The sequence below is a fragment of the Taurulus bubalis genome (genome assembly GCF_910589615.1).
Source record: "Taurulus bubalis genome assembly, chromosome: 1".
NCBI lineage: Eukaryota > Metazoa > Chordata > Actinopteri > Perciformes > Cottidae > Taurulus > Taurulus bubalis.
Window position 1 is genome coordinate 48,085,518 of NC_136589.1, and position 22,129 is coordinate 48,107,646.

A 22,129-nucleotide genomic window follows, 5' to 3' on the forward strand; every position below is an offset into this window, starting at 1 on the left:
GGCATTCTAATTGGTTGTGGTGCCGCACGCGCGCGGAACAGCCTATACGGTCCATGGGAGGAGCGTTGTCCCGCCCACCACGCTTTACAATTGGACACTTACTTTTAGAAACATTTAAATGACCATATATGGTCATGTCAGCTATAGTGATTGGACGATGACGTGCCAATCAAACATGTCGCTCCGCTGTGGGCCGGTGTCTTTGTTTGGATGGACTGGATAGTAACGTTAGTAACAGTAGCTAGTAGCATCTGTCGTCCACCGCCTGCCAGGAACAGTCGCCAGCAGGTTACATGCCGGTTTCTTCCACACAAGTAAGACAACCAGATTCCACCCCTGCCTTCGTTCCTGCTGCTAGCCGGATAACAAGAGGACCTGCTCAGCCTGGACCACGTCACACCCCTGTTAGTTTGGGACAGGAAGGACGCGGCCACCCTGGAACACGTCAAGCCATGCTGGTACTGGGACAAAAGGGACCTTGCCCACACTCCATCCCAGTCAGAGGGACTGGACCCCGCCACTGAGGCCCGGTACCGCAGAGAGGGTGCTCGGTTCATCTTCGACGTTGGCACGCGGCTTGGGCTGTATCCTTCTGTGGGGGACATATTGGCTCGTTAAGATAGCTATGTAACACCTACGATACTGGTTCCTAACCAGTAACCCGTCCTGTACTGACGGTCACGTGACCGGTTAGTGTAACGCTGTGTGTCCCTTCACCTGACCGAGTAAACTCATGTATCACGTGGCTGACTGGTCCCATGTATTGAGGTTGCACTGCAGCTACCCCTCATCAGCAGTAATTGCCTCATTTCAATTCTCACCATTGAGAGAGAAAGACTAATAATGTTGAAAACCGTCTGTCAATCTTCTTAACTTCTATGGCTGCAGGCACTATGACACACTGGCTACTGGAATCGTTTACTTCCACCGCTTCTACATGTTCCACTCCTTCAAGCAGTTCCCCAGATATGTACGTATGTAGTTCTTCATCCCGGTCAGTCTGAAGATCTTATTATCTTTATTTCTCCAGTGTGTATACTGTACTCAAAAGGCTGCCCACAAGGCCATCAGTGCACGATGAAGAGCAGTGGTTTTACCATTAAACATACTGTACATTTATACTTGAGCTTGCAATGTTTTCTAAATGTTATTCATTGAGGAAATGCTGAACGTGTGCACTGTGTTTTGGAAACCCTGGACACACCCTGTTTAGACAGGACTGCCTCGAATGACCCATATATTTAATATGATATCTTCCAAAGCAGCATCTACACATTACCAAACTGTCCAGCTTGAAGGAATGCATTTTGTTTCTGTAGGTGACCGGAGGATGCTGCCTTTTCCTAGCAGGAAAAGTGGAGGAAACTCCAAAGAAGTGCAAAGACATCATCAAGACTGCTCGCAGCCTGCTCAACGACATCCAGTTTGCCCAGTTTGGAGATGACCCCAAGGTCTGTAGCAAGAGCTCCTTTCATCAGGGTGTGACTTGTACTGTCTTATTGGAAGTACTGGAGTTATGGCAAATTGAGACAGGGATTCACAGAAGAAATGACATCCACACGCCTTTACCTTTTTCTTTTCTCAGCTCCGTTTCTTTATCACAATTAACCTCAGAGGTTCACAGTGTTTTGACTAAGTTACATTTGTACATGCACCTTCCAAAAAGGCCCATTCAGCTGTCAAGAGTGTCTTAATGTCACTGTCCATGGTGCTGGAAAAAGTGTATTGGAGCAGTTGGTTAACTGAACTGTCAGTGCAGAAATTACACAAACAAAACAACATTTGTTGTAAAAAAAACTGTGATTTACAAAAATAATGTCTTGCCTGTGGTTTGCCTTCTTTTCACTTGTATATTTGTCCTTAGCAGGATCATTTGTTTACAGTTTTTAATAATGCATTTTATAATTGAAGGATAATATGTAGTACTAGTGTCCAACTCTGGCCAGTAATCCCCTCTCTCTCTTCCAGTGTTACCCGTGTTTGCATGCTGCATCCTTATTAAAGGTCCTTTGCACAGCATTTCAGAGATTATTGGCAGAAATGGAATATGATATTTATAACTATGTTGACATTAGTGTATTTATGTATCTTACCTGAAACTAAGAGTCATGTTTTTGTTAGCTTAGAATGAACACCTAATATCTACACAGGGAGCAGGTCCACCGTTATGCACCGCTATGTTTCTACAGTAGCCCAGAATGGACAAAAACCACTGGCTTTATGGAGAGCCTTCAGTGCTCTTGTGTTGCCTGAAGGCCACTGTGGAAACGTGAGCTGCAAAGTGCAAAACCGTGGTGTGGCCTGCCGCCATCTGACTTCCATTTCTCCTGAACTAGTGTTGTTCTGCTAAGGATGGTTTTCGCAGCATGAGCAAACCTCCAAGGGAACAAAAGGGATTGGAGCTCACAGGTTGTTTTACAAAGCTGTTAGGATGATTGAAGGCTGCAAATCAATCGGTGTGCCTTTTCTGCAAGGGAAAGAAAGCGACTGCAGAAAAGGTAGGGCTTTCTTTTAAGGTCTTCACCATTAGCTCAAGGAAGAATGCTGTTCCTTACAGGAGGAGGTGATGGTGTTGGAGCGCATCCTGCTGCAGACCATCAAGTTTGACCTGCAGGTGGAGCATCCCTACCAGTTCCTGCTGCGCTATGCCAAACAGCTCAAAGGTACTTCTGTTTCTTTTGGTCCATTTCTTGGGCTTTTGGCAAAAATACCAGTGTATATACGATTATATAGAGAAAAATAGGGACATAATTGTACCTTAACGTGAGACCTTTACTGTGTGCCTGGATTAATTTGTTTGTCTAAATCTTTGCCAGGATTGTTAGTATTGAAACAATTTAGTCGACTAGATTTACAACATGTTCAGATTAGAGTCAACTTCATCGTCATTGCACAGAGAGAGCACATGTACCATGGGTGAGGAAAGGACTGTTGTTGTCTCCGGCATGCAGCCCTTAAGACAGGTGGTGTTCTGGTTGAGGAGGTGTAGTCGTCTAACCAACAGACTGGGTTCTGTTGGTTAGACAGTCCAGTATCCAGTTGCAGAGGGAGGAAAGAAGCTGATGGACAAACTGGTTCTGTTTTTTAGGAGACAAGAACAAGGTGCAGAAGCTGGTCCAGATGGCCTGGACCTTTGTGAATGACAGGTAAACTTAACAACCAGTGTTTGTGATTGAAATAGGGATTTTAAGATTGACCAAGGAAATAAGATTTAGTGCAAATAATCAGTATCTTTACTTTTTACTTGGTCATTTATAAATGAAACTGTTTCACTTGCACTCTGTGCCGTTTATCATGTGCAAGCTTAACAGTTGTGAATAAGAGTAATGTGACTCTTTTATTCATGGTGCTCCTCCTAAGCCTTTGCACCATGGTGGCCCTGCAGTGGGAGCCACAGATCATAGCTGTGGCTGTCATGTATCTGGCTGGACGTCTCAGTAAGTTCGACATCCAGGACTGGACCTCCAAGCAATCGTCCCGGCGCTGGTGGGAGCAGTTTGTCCATGATGTGCCTGTGGAGGTGCTGGAAGGTAAAGGGAATACTGTCACATTTTGCATAGTATCTTTAGTGTAAGGTTTTCATATCTTTCTACTTCTTCTCCTGTTTTCCTACTCTCCATTACAAAGATATCTGTCACCAGATCCTGGACTTGTATTCTCAGGCCAAGCAGCAGATACCTGATGGAGCGATGGGGACTGGTGAAGACGCAACACCACCCTCCATCCTGCCCCCCACTGCCCCACCGCCAGCGAAGAAGGCCTCCCCTCAGACCAGCCCCAGGCCACCCAGACCAGCTCAGGTGAGTGGGCCTGTGTTTAACTTAATGCCTCAACTTGCCAGCTTTCAACTGATCCTGGTTGTCTTGTTTTGTAGCCTTCTCCCAAAGATGACAGCAAGCCCACTAGTAAGTACACATATTCCAAAGGTTTAAGTTCCTTATACTGTATTTTGTACATAGTTTTTCTGTATCTTGTCTTTTTATTTCCCACAAATCTAGAGCCTCCTCCGCCCCCCCCTCCTCCGCCCCCTCCTCCTCCTCCTCCTCCTCCTCCAGTCTCCATGAACCCAGGTCGGTGTCCTCGATCCTTAATGCCGTTTGAAAAGAGCATTCGTTGTCAACTGACTTTTTAAAACTGGAATGAAATGAATCAACGGATGAAATGAGCAGTAATAATTTGTTGTGACCCAACATTCACTGCATCTTTCTCTTCTCCCACAGACCTTAAACCCCCTTCCTCCTACCCACCAGCCCCAGATCTGTCATCTAAACCCCTCCCCCTGCCTTTACCCCATTGCCCACCTCCTCCCCCCATGGACTTCCCCACCTCCAGCTCCCTGGTGTCCAGCGAAGGTTACCAGAAGCTCCAATCCATGATGAAGACAGAGGGCTCCTGTTATACCACTGTAACCCAGGCCTGTGCTCCTCCACTGGGCTACCACCACTACCCTCCAGGAACCTCCTACCACACTCCTCCACTCTCAGCCTATAGCTACTTGCTTGCTCCTCCTCCGTCAGTGTTGGGGATGGCCCCTAGTTTAAGTAGTGGGTACCCGCCACCATCAACAGCTGGACACAATCAGCTACCCCCTCCGCTGCCACCTGGGATGCCTCCAGTCAGCGGTCTAAGTCGAGGTACGTGGATGAGATGAGTATCACAAAGAAAGGTTTAAAGGTTTTTAAAATGTTCCGATTGCATTCAAATCACAATTTTCACCGTTTAAGATAAAAGGCAACCATTCCGTGTTCTCTGCAGCAGTTAACGATAGGAAAGCAAAAGTACCTCGTATGTGCTAACCTTTAATTAATATGTACTTTTACACAAATGTGAACATTCCGGTTGTTGAGCCTGCAGTGCTGGCAGAGACACAGGATTGTGAAACGTCTTCCATGAGCTCTTCTTTTTCACATGTTAATGTCAACAGTATTTTCATCTGTATTATTCTTTGCTCGAATAATCTCTGTTATTGCCTCATATTCTAATTTAATATTGATAGTGTTCATACGGTTCTGTTTATTAGCCTATTAAAAAGAACACAGTGACTGTAAAAAGCAGAAAAACATTTCTGTTCAATTCCTTCAGAAATATTTTTTTCCACTTTTATTTAACTGGTATATAATGCAATCTGCTTTCTTTCATTTGTAAAGAAAACCCTTTCAGGTGCTTACTTAGTATATTTATTGTTGTGAATACAGAAGCACACTCTTTCAAAAATGCTGTAGATGTTTACCTTTTTTTTTATGCAATAAAACAAACCAGAAGTGTGTCACTAATTGTGATTTCCCTGTTGCTGTAATATTAATACATGCATGTATTACAATGGTCTTTAAAGTCAGTTGTAGATGAAGTATTTCTGTGTGGTATGAATGTTATGTTTTACATACAGCAGAGCACCTCCCCTTTGTGTCTGACGTTTCACAACAGCCCTATTTGATGAGCTCATCTTCCTGTTTCAAACGTCCTCTTTTGAATTGACTTTAAACTGCATGGGATGGGATTTAAAGTTGAAATATGTCAAATCTGGCCAGAATTTGTATCCAAAAAGGAACATTACATCTGAATGAGATGTAAGTTAGCTTAGTGTTGACATCTGTCAAAGCCATTGCGTTCTATCTGGGCCCAAATCGTCAAGTATCTGAGTGACTCACAGACGTGTTGAGCCCTTTATGCACACTTTGCTTCAGTCTGCATTTCTTGAAAGAGTTGTGTTATGACTCACAATTCATAAGGTTGTGACTAAAAACACGGGATAACCAGAGTCTGTCCTCAGTCAAACATGAGAGGATGAAGACTAGACGCTTGCCCATCACGTTTAGGAACAGGGTCAGAGTCCGTTTTGATTTGTATATTAGATTCATCAATGGATTAAGAAATAATAAAACTCTCGGAGACGGACCTTCATTAAACCTCAGCTGGGAGTAGCAGCGGGCCGGACGGGGTCTAACCCGGGTAACGGCAGCAACGGAAAGGTTGCTGATCCATAGGGAGTCGGAGCAGTCCCCCGGGATCAGACCCCCGGTACTGGGGTTTGGAGGAAGGAGGGACAATACTTTGTCTTGCTTCTGAACCTGCTGTGTGTCAGAAGTTAGAGTTTAAGGTTTCATCCATATTAGTTTCACAGATTTGCCCAAAAATGACCCTTAAATGAAGTATGGCATGAGGAGAGTGGATCCAAAGAGCTTGTGATGAACGTGTCTCTCCTAACCTGAAGTGTATTATTTAATACATGTAGATGGTGACTGCTGGTAGAGCAGGGTCGTCCTGCAATCGGAGGACGACGGTTCAATCCCCGGCTCCGCTAGTCCATGTGTCCTTGAAAGATACGTAACCAAGTGTCTTCCTCAGGCTGTTCCTATGGTATTATAATAATAATAATGTACAAAGAAGGAAAGTACCACAACAATGCAGATGAGCTGCCTGCCGTCACCGGAGGAACCTGACCTGGACAGAAGAGGAGAGCTCTGACATCACACTGGTGAGGGGAATGGTACAGAGGCTGGTCATTAGAACTAAGCGGGGTGGATTCCCCCTATGCAGTGAGGAAACATGAACTCAGTATCCAGGATGGAAATGTCTGCACCCTACCATGCCTCCAGCAAAGGTACACACCTTTAAAAGAACGAGCGAAAAAGGTCCAGTAGGTACGCTGTCAGCCACGTGTTGTTTAGCTAGAGTCAGACTACGACAGCTTGATCCCAGCAGGAAGCTGAAGCACATTGGATCTGATCCACCCAGACCACAACATGAAGGGGCAGGAAGAACAAGGAAGACACATGAGAGTCATTACTAAAAGGCAAAGGAACGCAGGTTCAAAACAGGAGACTCTGTAATGACCCTGAATTTCAGTCTTGGACCCAAGTGCATTCTGGGAATCATAGCCAGTGACAGAACCTGTGTTTTTGTCAAAACAAAACAAATTGAGTGCAGATATGTGAGCATCACGTTGTATCAGTATTAGTGGAGCAGTGAGCTGCTTTCCTCGACACATATTGTTGTAATGAGATGGTAGATTTGATGCGGCCTCTTAATTCATGCTCAATGTTGAGCTTAGATCTGTTTTCTGTTTTGAGAGACGCAGCAGCAGAAAAGAGTCGCGCAGCGTAACCTGTTAACATTTCCACGAAAGTACAGACTATTCTCCATGTATTTATTATTGACGTTTTATGTCTGTGTACTTTGTACTTTTGAAATATGTAAAGTTATCATGTTCATGGAGAGAGTGGTCGTCCTGAAAGCACAAGGTAGCGGTTCATCCCCATGGTTTGCATGTTGAAGTGTCCTTGAGCAAGACACTGAAGCCCCAGTGCTTCACAGTAGCATATATATTATATATTTTTTTTTAAACGGCATGAATGCTAGTCCACAAGTCCACGAGGTGGCCCTGTTGCCAGTTTCTTCACTTAGAATAGGAAACAGTTCATGCTGTGAAATGCTTCTGCTGTAGCCAGATGCACGGTTATTTGGCCAAGAGTGACATATCACTGCTCATGTTCAACGAGGTGCCTCTCGTGAGGAACTACACTTTAATATCTAGCGTTGAGCCGGGAGCATATGCCTCCACCATAGCATTGCTGTCTGCACCAGTTTGGCACACTGCCAGCCTGACCGCCTTCTTCAGAGGTGTGACAAATGAATGTTTCCCAAACTAATGCTACATTTGAAATATATTACAAAAGTCACAATAATGGCTTTTGCTAATTGTTTTGCAGTTTGCATCACCTGACACTTTATTATTATTAAAGTGCAAGATAGACAAAATCACCCTCTTGCACTATAGTCAATCAGATTTGACAAAAACATTTATATATAATTGCATGTAAAAAAAGACACAGGTTTACATGGATCCTGGTTTCATCTGGACCCTAGTCCTGCCCGACACCTCCTGCTATTATCATTATTATTATTAGTTGCATTGCTATTAGTATTGCCAATACATTCCTGCTTTTATTTTCATTATTATTCCATTACATACTGCTGCTGTTATTTTGTTGTTGTAACTTTTTCATCATCCTACTCTGATTATATGAATCATGTAATGTGCTGTAACTCTGTTTCGTTGTTCATTCTGGTCACATGACATCTGTTCTTCTGTCCATCCTGAGAGAGGATCCTCCTCTGTTGCTCTATGAAGGCTTCTTTTCTTTTTCTCGCCGTTAAAGAGTTTTTGGGGGAGTTTTTCCTGAACCGATATCATTTGGTCATTTGTGATTTTGGGAGATACAAAATACATTTAATTGAACTGAATTATATTGGGGAAAACCCCTTCAAGTTAGCAAGGTGTGATTTGCTAAAAACGCGTTGGTTTGCTATCGGTATGTCGTCTATCTGGAGTCCAACACAGTCCTGTCTGTTTCCTTGAGTTTCTAGCCAAACTCAGAAAAACAAACACTGACAACTACTATGATTAAATGAGTAAGTATTTATCTTTCTAATAGTGTTTTACAATTGTTACATAGTGCACACAATCATAATTACAGTCAGCACCACAGGGGAATATAACACTTTCACACACAAAGGAAAGACACATTTAAAACGCTCCACATTATTGAATGAGTTACCTATCAAACAGAACACAGCCTAAACCCACTGGGTAGAGATTATTAGACATTTGTTAAAAAGGCTGTGCAAATACTAGACATATGCAAAAGTTCTAAACCTAATCAAGATGACACATATTTACGTTTGAACAGTCAGTGTTCACTCTCTTAAGAGATAGAATAAGTTGTAAATATATGAATGGAAAAAAAAGAAGCTTAGACACGACTGTATTTCTTAAGGAACCTTTAGAAGGCATTATTCCTGTGTCCACTTCCTCTTTTCTTTTTACAGAGGAGCAAAAGACAGCATTCTGACTGGAAACATTACAAACCTGTATGGTGTGTACATTGCCCAGGAAAGGGACCTGCAGTGGGTGATATGGACCGACCCTCGTTGGGACATCGTGGGTACCCATGGACCCAGCCTTGTTGGGACATCGTGGGTACCCATGGACCCAGCCTTGTTGGGACATCGTGGGTACCCATGGACCCAGCCTTGTTGGGACATCGTGGGTACCCATGGACCCAGCCTTGTTGGGACATCGTGGGTACCCATGGACCCAGCCTTGTTGGGACATCGTGGGTACCCATGGACCGACCCTCGTTGGGACATCGTGGGTACCCATGGACCGACCCTCGTTGGGACATCGTGGGTACCCATGGACCGAGCCTTGTTGGGACATCGTGGGTACCCATGGACCGAGCCTCGTTGGAACCCATGTATGGAGCATCAGTTGTGTGGTGAGGTGCAGTGCCTGTACAGAGCCCTAACAGAGGCACAGCCTGGTCACCCTGCTGCCATACCACCAGATGGCGTATTCTACTTATGGCTTCATCACTCACATTTCACACACTTTACATACTTCATGTGTAGAGTTATTTATGTACAAACAACTGTATTGTTGTATCTAATTGTGTGCAAATGTTCTTTGTGTGTGTAGCGTGAAGGGGTGAAGAGGATATTATTTTAGAATAATTTTCTGAGAAAAAATGTAAATAGTTCTTGATATATTCTATGATTTTTTAAAGGAAAAAGTTGTAGCATTAAAGTGCAGTCATAACATGAAGTTAAATCTTTGTGAGAAAAAAGCCAATATGAGTTTATTTTTTGAGAAAAGAATTGAAATATTCGTCACTTTCACACAAGAGACCACAATCTGTTTTAGAAACAAAGAAAGCAGTAAGATGGCCTTTTGGATTTGGTGTCAGTGCCATTCAGAAACAGGAGCGCAGTAAATTGCAATGAAAGGTTTAGACGAAAAAAATGATTCCTTAGATTACAGTTATATACAAATATAATAATAATTTTGATTTTGTAATTCACTGCACTTTAGTAGCCAGGCAGGTTTACACAGGACACAGCGGCCCTCAGGGCCTCCGGAGTCCTTGTCTTCTAGAATAAGATTGTAAATGCTCAGACAGAATTGTAATGTCAACTGAAACGCAATTTGTTGAATTTGCAAAGTGTAGGAAGGTGCAGGTGTTTATTGCCAGGGTCCAGGTAATCCTCCAGAGAGCTCTGGAGGAAGCTGCATTATCCTTCACGGCTTTCCTTAGGTCTGTAAAGAATATCAAATGTTTCCAGGAGTGGCAGAAGGATGTGAGGAATCATTGCATTTCATTGATTGTATTGATTGAAAATAAAAGAAAAAGATCAAAATAATCCTGACAAAGTCTCTAAATCTGCTGCCAATGCATGGCAGGTTGAATGCAGAGTACTTATCCATTCCCATCACACCCTGCGGTCCAAACAGAAGCCATCTTGAGTCCCATGCAGCATATCTTATCTCCTTTCTCCACACTTAGTCGTGCGCTGCATCTTTTATGCATTGCCTGGGATTTAAAATAATAATTAAGTTGCTGTGCAGCCCTCGATGCGAAAGACTGGTGGAGCCCCGAAAATGCGCAGCTTCTCAGACGTGCTTGTGTTGCATGACGGCTCTCTCTCTCTCTCTCTCTGCCCCTCTCTCGCTCTCTCTCTCCCTCTCTCTCTCTCTCTCTGCCTCTCTCTCCCTCTCTCGCTCTCTCTCTCTCTCTCTCCGTCCGTCCCTCTCTCCCTCTCTCTCTCCCGGTGTACTAAAGGTGACCGGGGAGCCGCACTCCCCGTTCATTACTCCACGTCTTCCCACTGAGCGGCAGCGGGAGTCGGATGGGCAGCTTGCCGCAGACCTGGTCCGGACCCCGCTGTGTCTTCTGGAGGAGGAGCGCGCTGGCTGGAGGAGGCTGGTCTGTGTGTCGACATCTGGGATGCTGTCAGAATGTATGTGCCGCCACATCCACTCTTCCAGTGAGCTCTCCTCACACATAGGCAGGCTGCTGCTTTTTTCATCGCAGCCACATTTTCATCCACATTCGTTTTGTCACACATTGCCAGTGACGCTTGGACGTTTATAAAACGACGCGCATGCGTTGCACTTGGAATAATTTTGCAGCCTAAGTTGCATCCCTGAGACCTTGTGTCAAAGTCGTTGGCAGGATCAGAGTCAGTGATGTGGACTACTCTGGACCGCGGATGCTGGGGGTTCTTCTGCCTGTCCCTGTTGGCGTCTGTAGTCTGCGGTGCGCAAAGGTGAGATCTGGTTATAACGCCACATGTGGGCTGTGGTTTCAGACAGGCCCTGTAACATTTCCTCATTTCTGTCATCAGAGCCAACGAACCTAGCAATATGTCTTTTGTGAAAGCCACGGTGGACAAGCTGCTGAAGGGCTATGACATCCGTCTGCGGCCTGACTTTGGAGGTAACAGCCCGGTGTCCTCTGCTTCATGTGCTGAGCGGTGCTGTTGCGCTGCAGCCTCGTGCTCACTCTGCTGTCATGTTCTCAACAGGCGCCCCCGTGGATGTCGGCATGAGCATAGACATCGCCAGCATCGACATGGTGTCTGAAGTCAACATGGTAAGTTCCTGCAGGATGAGACCGCGGCCACGTGACACGCTCTGCTTCAAACAGATGGATACGGACGCACGCACGCACACACACGCACACACACACACAAACTTTTCCGCAATGTGTCAAAGCCAATTCATATGCGTCAAGTACTTCCCCGCGGTGTCACAACCGTCGGAGGCTGAGAATAACCAGAGAGAGACATGGAGAATTAGATCACGTAGAGAGAGGGCAGCTCGCGGTGGGAAACGGACAAGAAAAGAATGGGAAAGAATAAGACGTCTGTGTGCATACTCGGCCGTGTTTTGGCCTCAGTGCAGTAATTATATAACGGCTGTGAGTCAACGAGAGGCCCAGAAAAGCAGCGTCGGCAAAATGTGATTGGACCACTTAATACAGCTCCAATGCAGCGGCTGGTGTTACTGGAGAGGGCTGTCTATGCTGTCTTAAAGAAAAAGGCCATTCATTTACTAGAACAGCTGGGCAGTTGCTTTTCAGTTGCTAAGCCACCAAGTATTGTTTTGCAAAGTTTGAAAGATAAATGAAAAATGCAATTGCACCCTTTTTGGTCGGGTCCGGTATAACAATAGGCAAAATCATTCCAAATATATATTTCTTCATATTTTGTAACTTAATACAATCATCTTTTTCCCCCCTGTGAAAAAAAATAGGACGCGTTTTCAACCAATGATATTATGACATCCATCCCTCAGTCAATCTGTGTCTCCTTTTGCAACACAGGTGATGTGTGGTGCCACCGCCCTCTGTGTCTGTATGGACAACATGCTGAGAGCACCAATATTATAGTGATCTAATCAATACACAGTTCAGTTATTACGTTTCAAAGAAGCTAAAGACGCTCTAATTTCCGTTTCACTGGGAGTTCAAAGCTGTCCTTCTCCATACAGACACAGAGAATAGTGGTCACTTCAGTTGTGTTCGTTGTTGTCGTCCCCGTTTACATGTGGTGTCACTTCTGCAAGACCAATCCCGAATGGAGAATTTTTCAGTTCATCAAAGTATGTTGAACTTAGATTTAGAAACAGGTCCTGGGAAATACCCAAATATAGTCCAGGGTGCAGAGCAGAACTTGTGACCGTGGATAGCTCAGGTGTTAGGTTACATGAGTTCAATTCCTAAGGTATTTCGATTGGAAGACAACCGCTGACAACCCTAAACCACAAACCATTGGCTTTTTGTGGAGGGAACCAGGGCAATGCTAACCTGGTTAGGGTTTGGGTTGGCCTACAGGAACTCTACACAATAAACAATACCTCTCCTCCACGTTATTAATTTTCAGCCTTTTTTATATGTAACCAGTGTTAAAAATGTGTAGATATACATATTTAACCTCCATGGATATCCCACTATGTTACTGTTGAGGGCTAATATCATTAGCATTTTTTGTAAATTGTCAATCCAATGTGTCAACGCACAGTACTTTTGTATCTAATATTTTACGCCTCCTTTCTTTATGTAAAAAAACACATTTATTTTAATCCTGCTGTTTTATAATAATCACCTGTGTGTTTCTAAGCTTCTTACTGCATGTTTCTCAATGTGTGTTTCATGTTCCTAGTGTTTCTTTTGTGTACCTCTCCCTTTCCATCAATGTTTTGCAGTAAAGTGCATTTTTCAGGAGGATTACCATGGTACAGTACATTGGGATGCGCTCAAGCTTGCAAGTGTACAACAATTCCCAGGTGTTAGAAATAAATGCAAATGAACTTAAGTGCCCCCTGTTGGTCACATGGTAAACTGTTTACACTGACTAGAAACAATGTTTACTGTAAACATTGTTTCTAGTCAGTGGCATTGGGCGTGGACCACAGGCATGGCAACGTGGCACCACAAGCTACGAGCACAAACAAAGACCTTCTTTCAGTTATTCACCGAAACGACAAAGAGGGTTAACGACCTTCACAATGCCATGGAGAAATTGTAATGAACTGTATCAAAAGCATTTCAAAACAAATTGTCCGTCTTTGTAAAATCCTTTAGAATCTATAAAGTCCCCTTTATAAGTAATCCATTTTTTTATTACTAAGTTTTTATTGTGCGTGCAACTAGTGGCTCTTCCCACGTTGAAGACAATAGCAGCCCATATGCTATTGTTTGGGTAGTTAATATCCGTCAACATCTTCCCAAATCTCACATCAATTAAAACTCCCATTGATTTAAATCAGATGCACTCACAACAAAAGATATTTGACGTAATGTCGCTCTATTTGGTGAAGATGATTTTAAGTAGTGTGCATTTCACTGGTGCAGAAATAGGGGAGGCAACAATGCGTTCAGGTGTAATAGTGTTAAAGTGGTAATGTCTAAGCGGTCATCATGCTACAGCTGTTTTCACCAGAGGGATGTTTGACTGCAGGGTACTCCTACTAGAGTCATTATTTTGATGACCACTTGTACTTCTAATTGAGTAATTTATTTGCTTTTATGGCTATGCTACCCACCTCTGAGATTATGATATGAGGTTGGAAAGTTTGGCAATTGAGTGGAATTAGACGGGATGCTTTTGAAGAGTTTAAAATGGAAAGGGTTCATCATCTGGGAGCATGAGTGATCTCAGTCGGTTTTATGGTAAGCCACACTGATCATTCTTGGAAGTAGAAGTTGTGGCACTAGTTTTATAGTGGCTTCATGGGAAAAGCAAAGGATCACTGGAAGAATTTCATTCAAATGCAGCCATTAATTTCATATTATAACGGGAAATAGTTCACAATAACACTTGTTTAAAGTTCAAGGGGTCATTAGAATGAATATAATTCATTCTCTGGGGACCACAAGTATTCCTCCCAGCTTTCATGGTCTGTTCAGTAGTTTATCTTTCTTGTTCTAGACCAAAACGTCTTGTCGTTAACAAAGAGCCAGGTGGAAGAGGCTGCCTCCTTAAGATTTCCCTGAGGACATTTCTCACGTCACATTGTGACAAATTAAACAACCTTGTCCCATATATTGATGTGAATACGGCAGACAAGGCCTACAAGGTATGCTTGAGAAGCTCTACTGAACTTGGCAGTAAGTGAACAGGTTTTAGATCATTGTCAAGCTTGTACTGGCCTTCGTCATCAGATGTGCTGTGCTGTCAGAAGCAAGGGCAGCTGGTGAGTTAATGCGACGGTGATGCGGCACAAGGTTTTGCTGCACGTCGTTGAGGTCCATCTCCTTTTCTCAGCATGTAGACTGATTGGCTGTGACACTGTTTCTGCCCAAGTGATGCAAAAAGGACACGGCATGCATTCATGTCTAGGGAAACGTGATATTTGACTTGTGGATGTCAAACACTGGCTATATCAACATTCCAGGCAGACACAAGGGCTTCTCTCTTTAGTATGTGACTCAGGTCAACAGAATAAAACAAAGTTTTCTAGCCAAGTAAATTTGCACATACCTATTCATGCACTGCAGGAACATCTATGGGAGCAATTTGGGGTTAAGTGTCTTGCCCCAGGACACAACAACATGGACTAGCGGAACTGGGGATCAAACCGCCGATCACCCAATTGAAGGACGACCCTGCTCTACCACTGAGCCACAGTCGCCCCAATCTGTGACTCAAAACCGTGCACAAACCGAACATTGACTTTTGTGAACCGTTGTACATTTGCATTTATGGTACTTCTGATGTGATTACAAAAATTGATCGAAGATACATTGTAATGTTATCATGATGTGTTCAAATTTAAGGGTGAGGAACTTAAAAACGTACCAATGCAGTCGTTTGGAGGAGCAATGTAAAATATATATCAGAGAGGGAATTATGACCTGTTTAACGGTTGCGGCTGCATTTACAGGATAGCCGCTGGTGCTATCACAGACCTCATCGCTGGCTCGGCTTTTTCCATGTTGGACTGGCCAGCCTCCAGTTTACGGAGGGTCTGGCTGCAGAGAGGGTCGAGACCATGGTTGTGGCTCTAAAACAGTTTTACGGGAAGTGGTGATGTACCTGCGTGTAAACAGAAAGGATGAACGTGACACTAAGACTGGATCCCTCCAGTCGTGCAGCATCCCTCTCCCGTTCATGGGGTCAAGGTGGTGTATTAATTCTCCCAGGAAGAGAGAGGAGGAGAGAGCAGCAGACCTGCTGACCATCAGGCAGTTCAGCCTGAGCTGGTTCAGCCAGGTGATCGATTCACTACCGTCGACTTAATTTAAGCATATTTTCATGACGAAGTGGCTCTAAAACACAGGAATGCCATGTGTTTCGTCTTCCAGGGGGAGAGTCTGCAAGTACACGTGGTTGCCATTCGGGCTATTTCCTATCCCCCTGTACCTCCAGCAGAAGAGCAGCCTCCGCTTGGATGCCATGAAGCACAAGCGATGCTTGGTTACCATTCCCTCATTGGTAGAGAATTACCTGCGGTCTTCTGGGGATCCCAAAACACCTGTTGAAGGGAATGCCGTTGGGATGAGTGTCCTCTATCGAAAGTTATTGTACATCTGCTTCGCTAAGTTCATTATTAGTCTGTTCTATTTAACGCCAACCCCCAACAGGCACACCGTAGAGCTGTTTACCTCTAGGATGACATGGTCCGTAAAGCCCTTTCCAAGAAACACTTGGCAGGAGGGCGTTGTGAGGGCATCTCCCAAGCCAATAGGCAGGCAGGAAAAGACCCTCCTACTGTGGTCCATGCACACTCTACCTGCCGCATGACAGTGTACGCGGCCCTGTTTGGTGGGGTGAGCGTGGAGGACATGTAGGCAGTATCATGCTCAATGCCTTGTCCATTCATACGGATCTACTTGTGCCCCTTTTCAGGGGTCTGTACTCATTGGAAAGAGAACCTGGACTGGTGAAAAAGCAAGGTGTGTGTCGGTTGTATTGCACCTGACCCCCCTCTGGCCATTTTTTGTTCCTTGTTGAATTGTGCAATGTGGTGTGTAGGATCACTACTGCTTTTCTTTTGACCCCTGAAAGGTTCGACCACGGCTCTACCCAGTTATGTTAGGTACTACCTGAGTTTGATGGGGCCCATACTTCTCTGCTTTGAAAGAAGTAGGTGGGCTGCGGTGACTAGTGGTTAGAATTATTGTGGTTGGGTCGATGTTTTGATGCATTAATTGATCTTCACTACACTGTACCGATAGAGTCCAGAAGAGGGTGGAGCCAGACTGAGTTTGAACAAAGGTTACAATATTGCAACCCTAGTTCTATAAGCACAGGCGTAGCGCTGCACCAAGGGGGTTCCAATGCTCTTACGCTGCTTGCTGAGGATGTATGGCAGACAGAGGTGTGTGCTACTTTATATACTGTAGCGTTCGGCAGCTTTTCTATGTTATGCTATGATTTGAGGAGAGTATTACCTATAGGGTCCAGTTTAGGTCTCTACTATGTTCATAGAAGTATTGTTACAATACCATAACTGTGCAAAATATTGACCTGGGGATGTGCACAAGTTCATGGTGTGAAGTATAAAGTACAAAGAAGGAAGATGTCGGTTAATGTAACATCTGGAGATAGATATGTTTCACAGTGGATAATTAATAACTGTTTGCTTAAAATAGTATTCTATGACATCCATGTTTTTGACCAGTTAAGTTGGGGTTTTCTTTCTTGTTGCAATTTGTGAATCATCAGCTGCACAAAGCTGACTAATTCTTGACTACCTCACTGTAAGTAGCTGTGCTAATTGAATACATTAAAAGGTACAGTGTGTCCTCTTTAGGAGGATCTATTGGCAGCATTTGAATATAATATGATATATATAATATGTTTTCTTTTGTGTGTAATAACCTTCAAATAAGAAAAGTCTGTTACTTTAGAATGAGCCAATATTTTTACCAAACCCTGTCTCCTAAAAATGACGTTCCCCCAGAACTAATACGCATTCTCAATTACATTTGATCAGAAACGTATCTCCTCCCTGATACAAATACGTTGATTCACGTATACGTTGATTATCACGTATTCTTGTTTTATTGTTCCAAACATCTTAACTGTACCAGTACGTTTGTGTTTGACATATTACAACATTTATGTAAGACCAGTACAGTTAAGATGTTTGGATGTGGTCAGAAATGTTCTGAACACATCCATATCAGTTAGTATTTTGAAAAGCGGATGTTGTGTCCGTTTGAATGTTTTTTTACGTCAGATGCTGCAGCTGATTTGACCACAGAGATCCTAGTGTCTGCTGAGTTGATTGCTAGATGGAGTTTATCACGCACTTTGGGCTGCATTCCCAAACAACCCGACTCAGAGAAGACCGGACCGGCTCCGGCTCCCGGTGCGACCGGGCCCCGTTCTCGGCCTCACCCCGCCCCTCTTCGCTTGCCGCTACTGAGGGAATCCTTTTTCTTTTCCATTAAAATATGCTTAAATTTAGCGGGAAAGCAAGAAAACAATAACACAAACACACGATTATACGCATATTTGTAATACGTCAAACACAAACATAAAAACAATAAAACAAGAATATGTGATAATCAACGTATAAGTGAATCTGTACATTGTATCGTGTATTTGTAATACGTCAAACACAAACATAGTTAAAGCTGCTCGCAGCTGTGACTGGGCCCTCGCTTCAGCACGTCGGGTTCGCCTGCGAGTCGCCGGCGCAATGGCGAGCAAAAAAAATAAAATTAGGGTCCTATAACAATAGGGTCCTCCGCTCTGACTACGTCAGTGCTCGGGCCATAATAAGGGAGGAGAAACATTTCTGATTTAGGAGACAGGGTTGATTTTTACATATGGAGGTGGTCCTCTTTGCGGAGCCGGCCACCATGTTTCTACAGTAGACAGAATTGATGAACCAAAAAACTTTCTCTAGATAGGGCCATTTTGCATTGGCCAACCATGTGCCAAGTGTGTAGGACAGGGGCCGGCCACCCGCAGCTCCAGAGCAAAAAACATGGAAATAAAGAATTTATTTTATTTTTGCACAGTAGACAATCTTTGAAATGGAACACTTCTTATCTTGAAATTTGAGGTGATACTGTGTCACTGAAAATGTTAACTAAAATGTGCATCACATCCTATCAAGCACCTTTGCCTGCAGGTGGCTAATCATGATTCACCGAGCCCCGCCTTCAGTAAACTATAAATGGATAAATACAAAATAAAAAAGTCCCAGAGAAAATTAGTTTAATTCTGCGTGGACGCATTCATTGGCTCTCACTGCCAACGATGCTGGCTGATCTGTATCACACAGCATCTGCTGAAAAGTATTAAGCTGCAGATGAGCGAAGAAGAGCGATTCCTCAACTGCTGCAGCAAACTGAGCAAAGTAAATATAACTACTTAAATACTGTTGCTAGTTGTGTGGCAGCTCATGATACAGTGAGGCGTCCGTTAGTAAAAAGGTATCTTATTTTCCATAAATATGGGGAGGACTCAAGGTTCTGTGTTTAAGACCTCGTAGGCCGACACATGACTGTATTTGTTTCTCCTCTTCATAATAGTTTAATATTGTTATAATAGGTGGCATTGTCAAGAATTGTCTTTATTGTTGTTCCATAATTTCATAAATACAACAAACTATAGTTTTGTATATATAATATGACTATATATAAAACTTTATAAGCTGTGATATCAAATAGCTTTTGCTGCTCTAGACACATTTTCTTTGGTGGAAAAAAGGGCAAAATGACTCTTTGGATATGAAAAGGTTTCTGACCTAGTCTAGAATAACTCTTTTTTAATAAAAACACAAAACACAGGCCAAGTACACTAGAAGTAGATGGCAGAAGTGTTTAATGACGGTGAAGCTGTATATTTTAGCAACAGCAGAACATTCCATTATCCGAACCGCTTATCCTATTCAGGGTTGCAGGGCACTGGAGCCCAGCTGACATTGGGCGAAGGCAGGGTTCACCCTGAAGGGTGTCCAGTCTATCTCAGAGCTCATATAGAGACAGACAACCATTCACGCTCACATGCACACCTACTGGACATTTAGAGTCCAATAAACCTAAAATGCATGTCTTTGGACTGTGGGAGGAAGCCTGAGAACCCACGCTGACACGGAGAGAACATGCAAACTCTTGCTGTGAGGTGACAGTGCTGGCCACTACACCACCATGCAGCCCACAGCGCAACATATTATTTCTAATATTTTAAATGATTTTGGATACAATATATATGTTCAAACTACCTAACAGGGCTAAACTATACAACATTACTATTTATCTGACACTTCAACTTGAGGAAGAATTCAGGAAGCCTTTTTATTTTAGTTTGGTTACTCTACTGATGCACTGGGTATTAGTCTCTTTCTTTCTGCAGCTCCACATTGCTCACATACAGACTTTGGACTCTTGTTTCTGATGAGGAAAAGTAGATTTGTCAATAAATTCAGGCCAATAAATTGGCCTGAATAAGTGTCACAGTGTACTTCATTTAGATGTTTGAGCATGAACTCTATAAGTGTGTTGGGTTTTAATGACACATCTTCTGATAGAGAACACTGCCCCAGAGGCTGTAGACAGCTTGCTGCTGCCAAAATCAATCAATAGCATCAGCACACAAGCAATATGCAGCTTATCGGCCATTAATGAAAATGATTGCCTTCAGTCCCATCAACATCTATCTACATTAAACTGACATCCAACTAATAAGATTACATAGTAGTAATGAATCTGATAGTTTTCTCTATTAGTAGGAATGTAATCCCTCTTAATAACAGCCTGTTAATGTTTTTACATGACCTGCTCTCTAATTCAGATTTATTTTATACTGGTTAGTATGTGACCTGCATTGAAAGCATGTAATCCGGCAGTATTGTTATATTTACAGTTGAAGCAACCTATACGAGCTAATTTATACATTTTGCTGACTTGATTGAGGACCCTCCCACTGGACTGTGCTGTCTTCTCACAGGGGTTTGTCCAGGGAGTATCCTGGGGTGGCACATCCCACCCCTTGAATTTGATTGGTCATTATGATCCTGGCAAAAAGCCACAGAAGAATAAGAATAAGATCTCGTTTTAATTTGGAGCTGTCAAACACATGTATGGTTATTCTGGCCCAAATGTTATAGTGCAGACCTCTTTATTGTTTAGCTCTGGTCAACTCTGCTGCTCGAGCCTGGTCTCATTCCCTGGTCGGAGCAACTACCGGCCGTACATTCCCTCTGTGTATATAGGGAGGAGTTTGGGTTAGGAGGATGGCTTTAATATGGCCTACATATACGTATATTGTATACTGTTGTATAAATAGCATTGACTTGCAATGTAATTGGTTCAATATAGTAAAACAAATAAAATAGCTTGAATGTAGTTTAACTACTTGCATCACACAGCTGTAGTTTAGCTTGCTACATTTCTCTGGGGAGCAGCTTAAATGTGGGGAAGCTTCAGTAACCCAGTAACTGGGAAGCATAGCTCACTACACTTTCCAAGTAACTCTAATGCCGTGTTCACACCGGACGCGGCGCGAATTTGCGGCGCGACCAGATTGCATGTATAGTCAATCCACAGACGCGCTGCGACGCGAATTGGCGATTTATTCGCGCCGCGGCGAGATAGAGGCGTGTGAGGCGGCGCAAACAGATCGTTTGACCTGGGGCGAACAAAGCGAAGGACGCGGCGCGAATTCGCGTGAGTTGAATTCTCCCAACTCTGGCGGAGAAATCGCTTCACGCAAAGTTGCGGCAGCCAATCAGCGTTGAGAATCAGCGTTGAGAAGCTCCGCCCGTCACCACCGCCGTCTCCCCGTTTCTGAATGAAACTGCTGTTGCTCGGCCTGAACCAGCGCTGACAGCGGCTTCATTGAGACGCTGTTGTGGGACTACGGATAATATTATGAACCCAGACACCATGGAGTTTGATGTTCCGACATATGTGGAGTTTACACAACAAGTATAAAGCAGAACTAGTGGTTATTTATTCCATGGTCGATAGCGGAAATGAAAGCTTCGTCGCTTGTCTCTCACAGAGGCAAGCAACAGAGCTAAGCCACGCCCCCTTCGTGCCGCGATTTTTCGCGTTTGTTGTGAACACCCTCGCTTCACTCACGCGAGTAAACCTCCGAGGTGGACGCGGCGTGAACACGGCATAATGCAGCGTTAACACCAAAAGAGTTGAGAATTTTCGCAACGCTTTTTAGTCGCTCGACTTTATGTGGTTAATTTGCTTTTTCGCTGCGGAAAGGGGGCGCGGCTTATCTCTGTGGCTTTACAATTTCCGCCATTCACCATTGAAATAACCACTAGTTCTGCTTTATACTTGTTGAGGAAGTCCCACACACGTGGGAACATCAACCGCCCCGTGTCTGGGTTCATAATAGTATCCGTAGTCGCACACAGCTCAGACTCCTCCAGGACGAGTGTCTGAATGAAGCCGCTTCCAGCGCTCCTTCAGGACCAGCAGCAGTTTGATTCAGTAACGGCAGGACGCCGGTGATGACGGGCGGAGCTTCTCAACGCTGATTGGCTTTCGCAACTCAGCGTCGAAAAAGCAGAAAAGCAAAAAAGCTAATTTTTTGCAAAACTTTTTCAATATTCAGTTTAAATCCATATTTGCTGACATTTAGCCTTTCAAAGAACATTTTCTAAAAACCTCAATAGAATAAAACAAACACATTTGGTCCAGCCCTTAAATGAAGACTGATCACATGATTGTCAATGAAAATTACTTTGTGATTCTAATTAATTGGATCTTGGAAACTTATTTAATCATAGCAGAGGTGGAGCTTTTATTCAGTCAGTTGTTATTTAAAAGTGCTCAACTTTTTGGTAGAAGGTTTAATCAGGTCTTTG

The 22,129-nt window shown here is 43.7% G+C and overlaps 2 protein-coding genes across 3 annotated transcripts in view; both read left to right on the top strand.

Moving 5' to 3' along the window:
* Positions 1-175: 175 nt before the first annotated feature.
* Positions 176-4,651, top strand: LOC306733189 (cyclin-K-like; the record flags this gene model as incomplete). Its single annotated transcript, XM_079214393.1, has 11 exons — positions 176-188; positions 410-584; positions 889-970; positions 1,320-1,451; positions 2,558-2,663; positions 3,089-3,146; positions 3,361-3,530; positions 3,628-3,800; positions 3,875-3,905; positions 3,960-4,070; positions 4,221-4,651. The coding sequence occupies 11 exons, from the start codon at positions 176-178 to the stop codon at positions 4,649-4,651; spliced, it is 1,482 nt and encodes a 493-aa protein (XP_079070519.1).
* A 6,375-nt stretch (positions 4,652-11,026) lies between these two features.
* The window catches only part of gabrb1 (gamma-aminobutyric acid type A receptor subunit beta1), a gene marked incomplete at both ends in the record, with an annotated part of 83,452 nt that continues 72,349 nt past the window's right edge, over positions 11,027-22,129 (top strand). The window contains 3 exons of one of the 2 annotated variants that reach the window (XM_079214926.1): positions 11,027-11,106; positions 11,185-11,276; positions 11,365-11,432. In XM_079214926.1, coding sequence (XP_079071052.1) covers positions 11,027-11,106; positions 11,185-11,276; positions 11,365-11,432 — 240 coding nt within the window. Of the gene's footprint in view, positions 11,107-11,184; positions 11,277-11,364; positions 11,433-22,129 lie in introns of those variants that run through there. The other variant, XM_079214927.1, reaches the window with a different exon arrangement.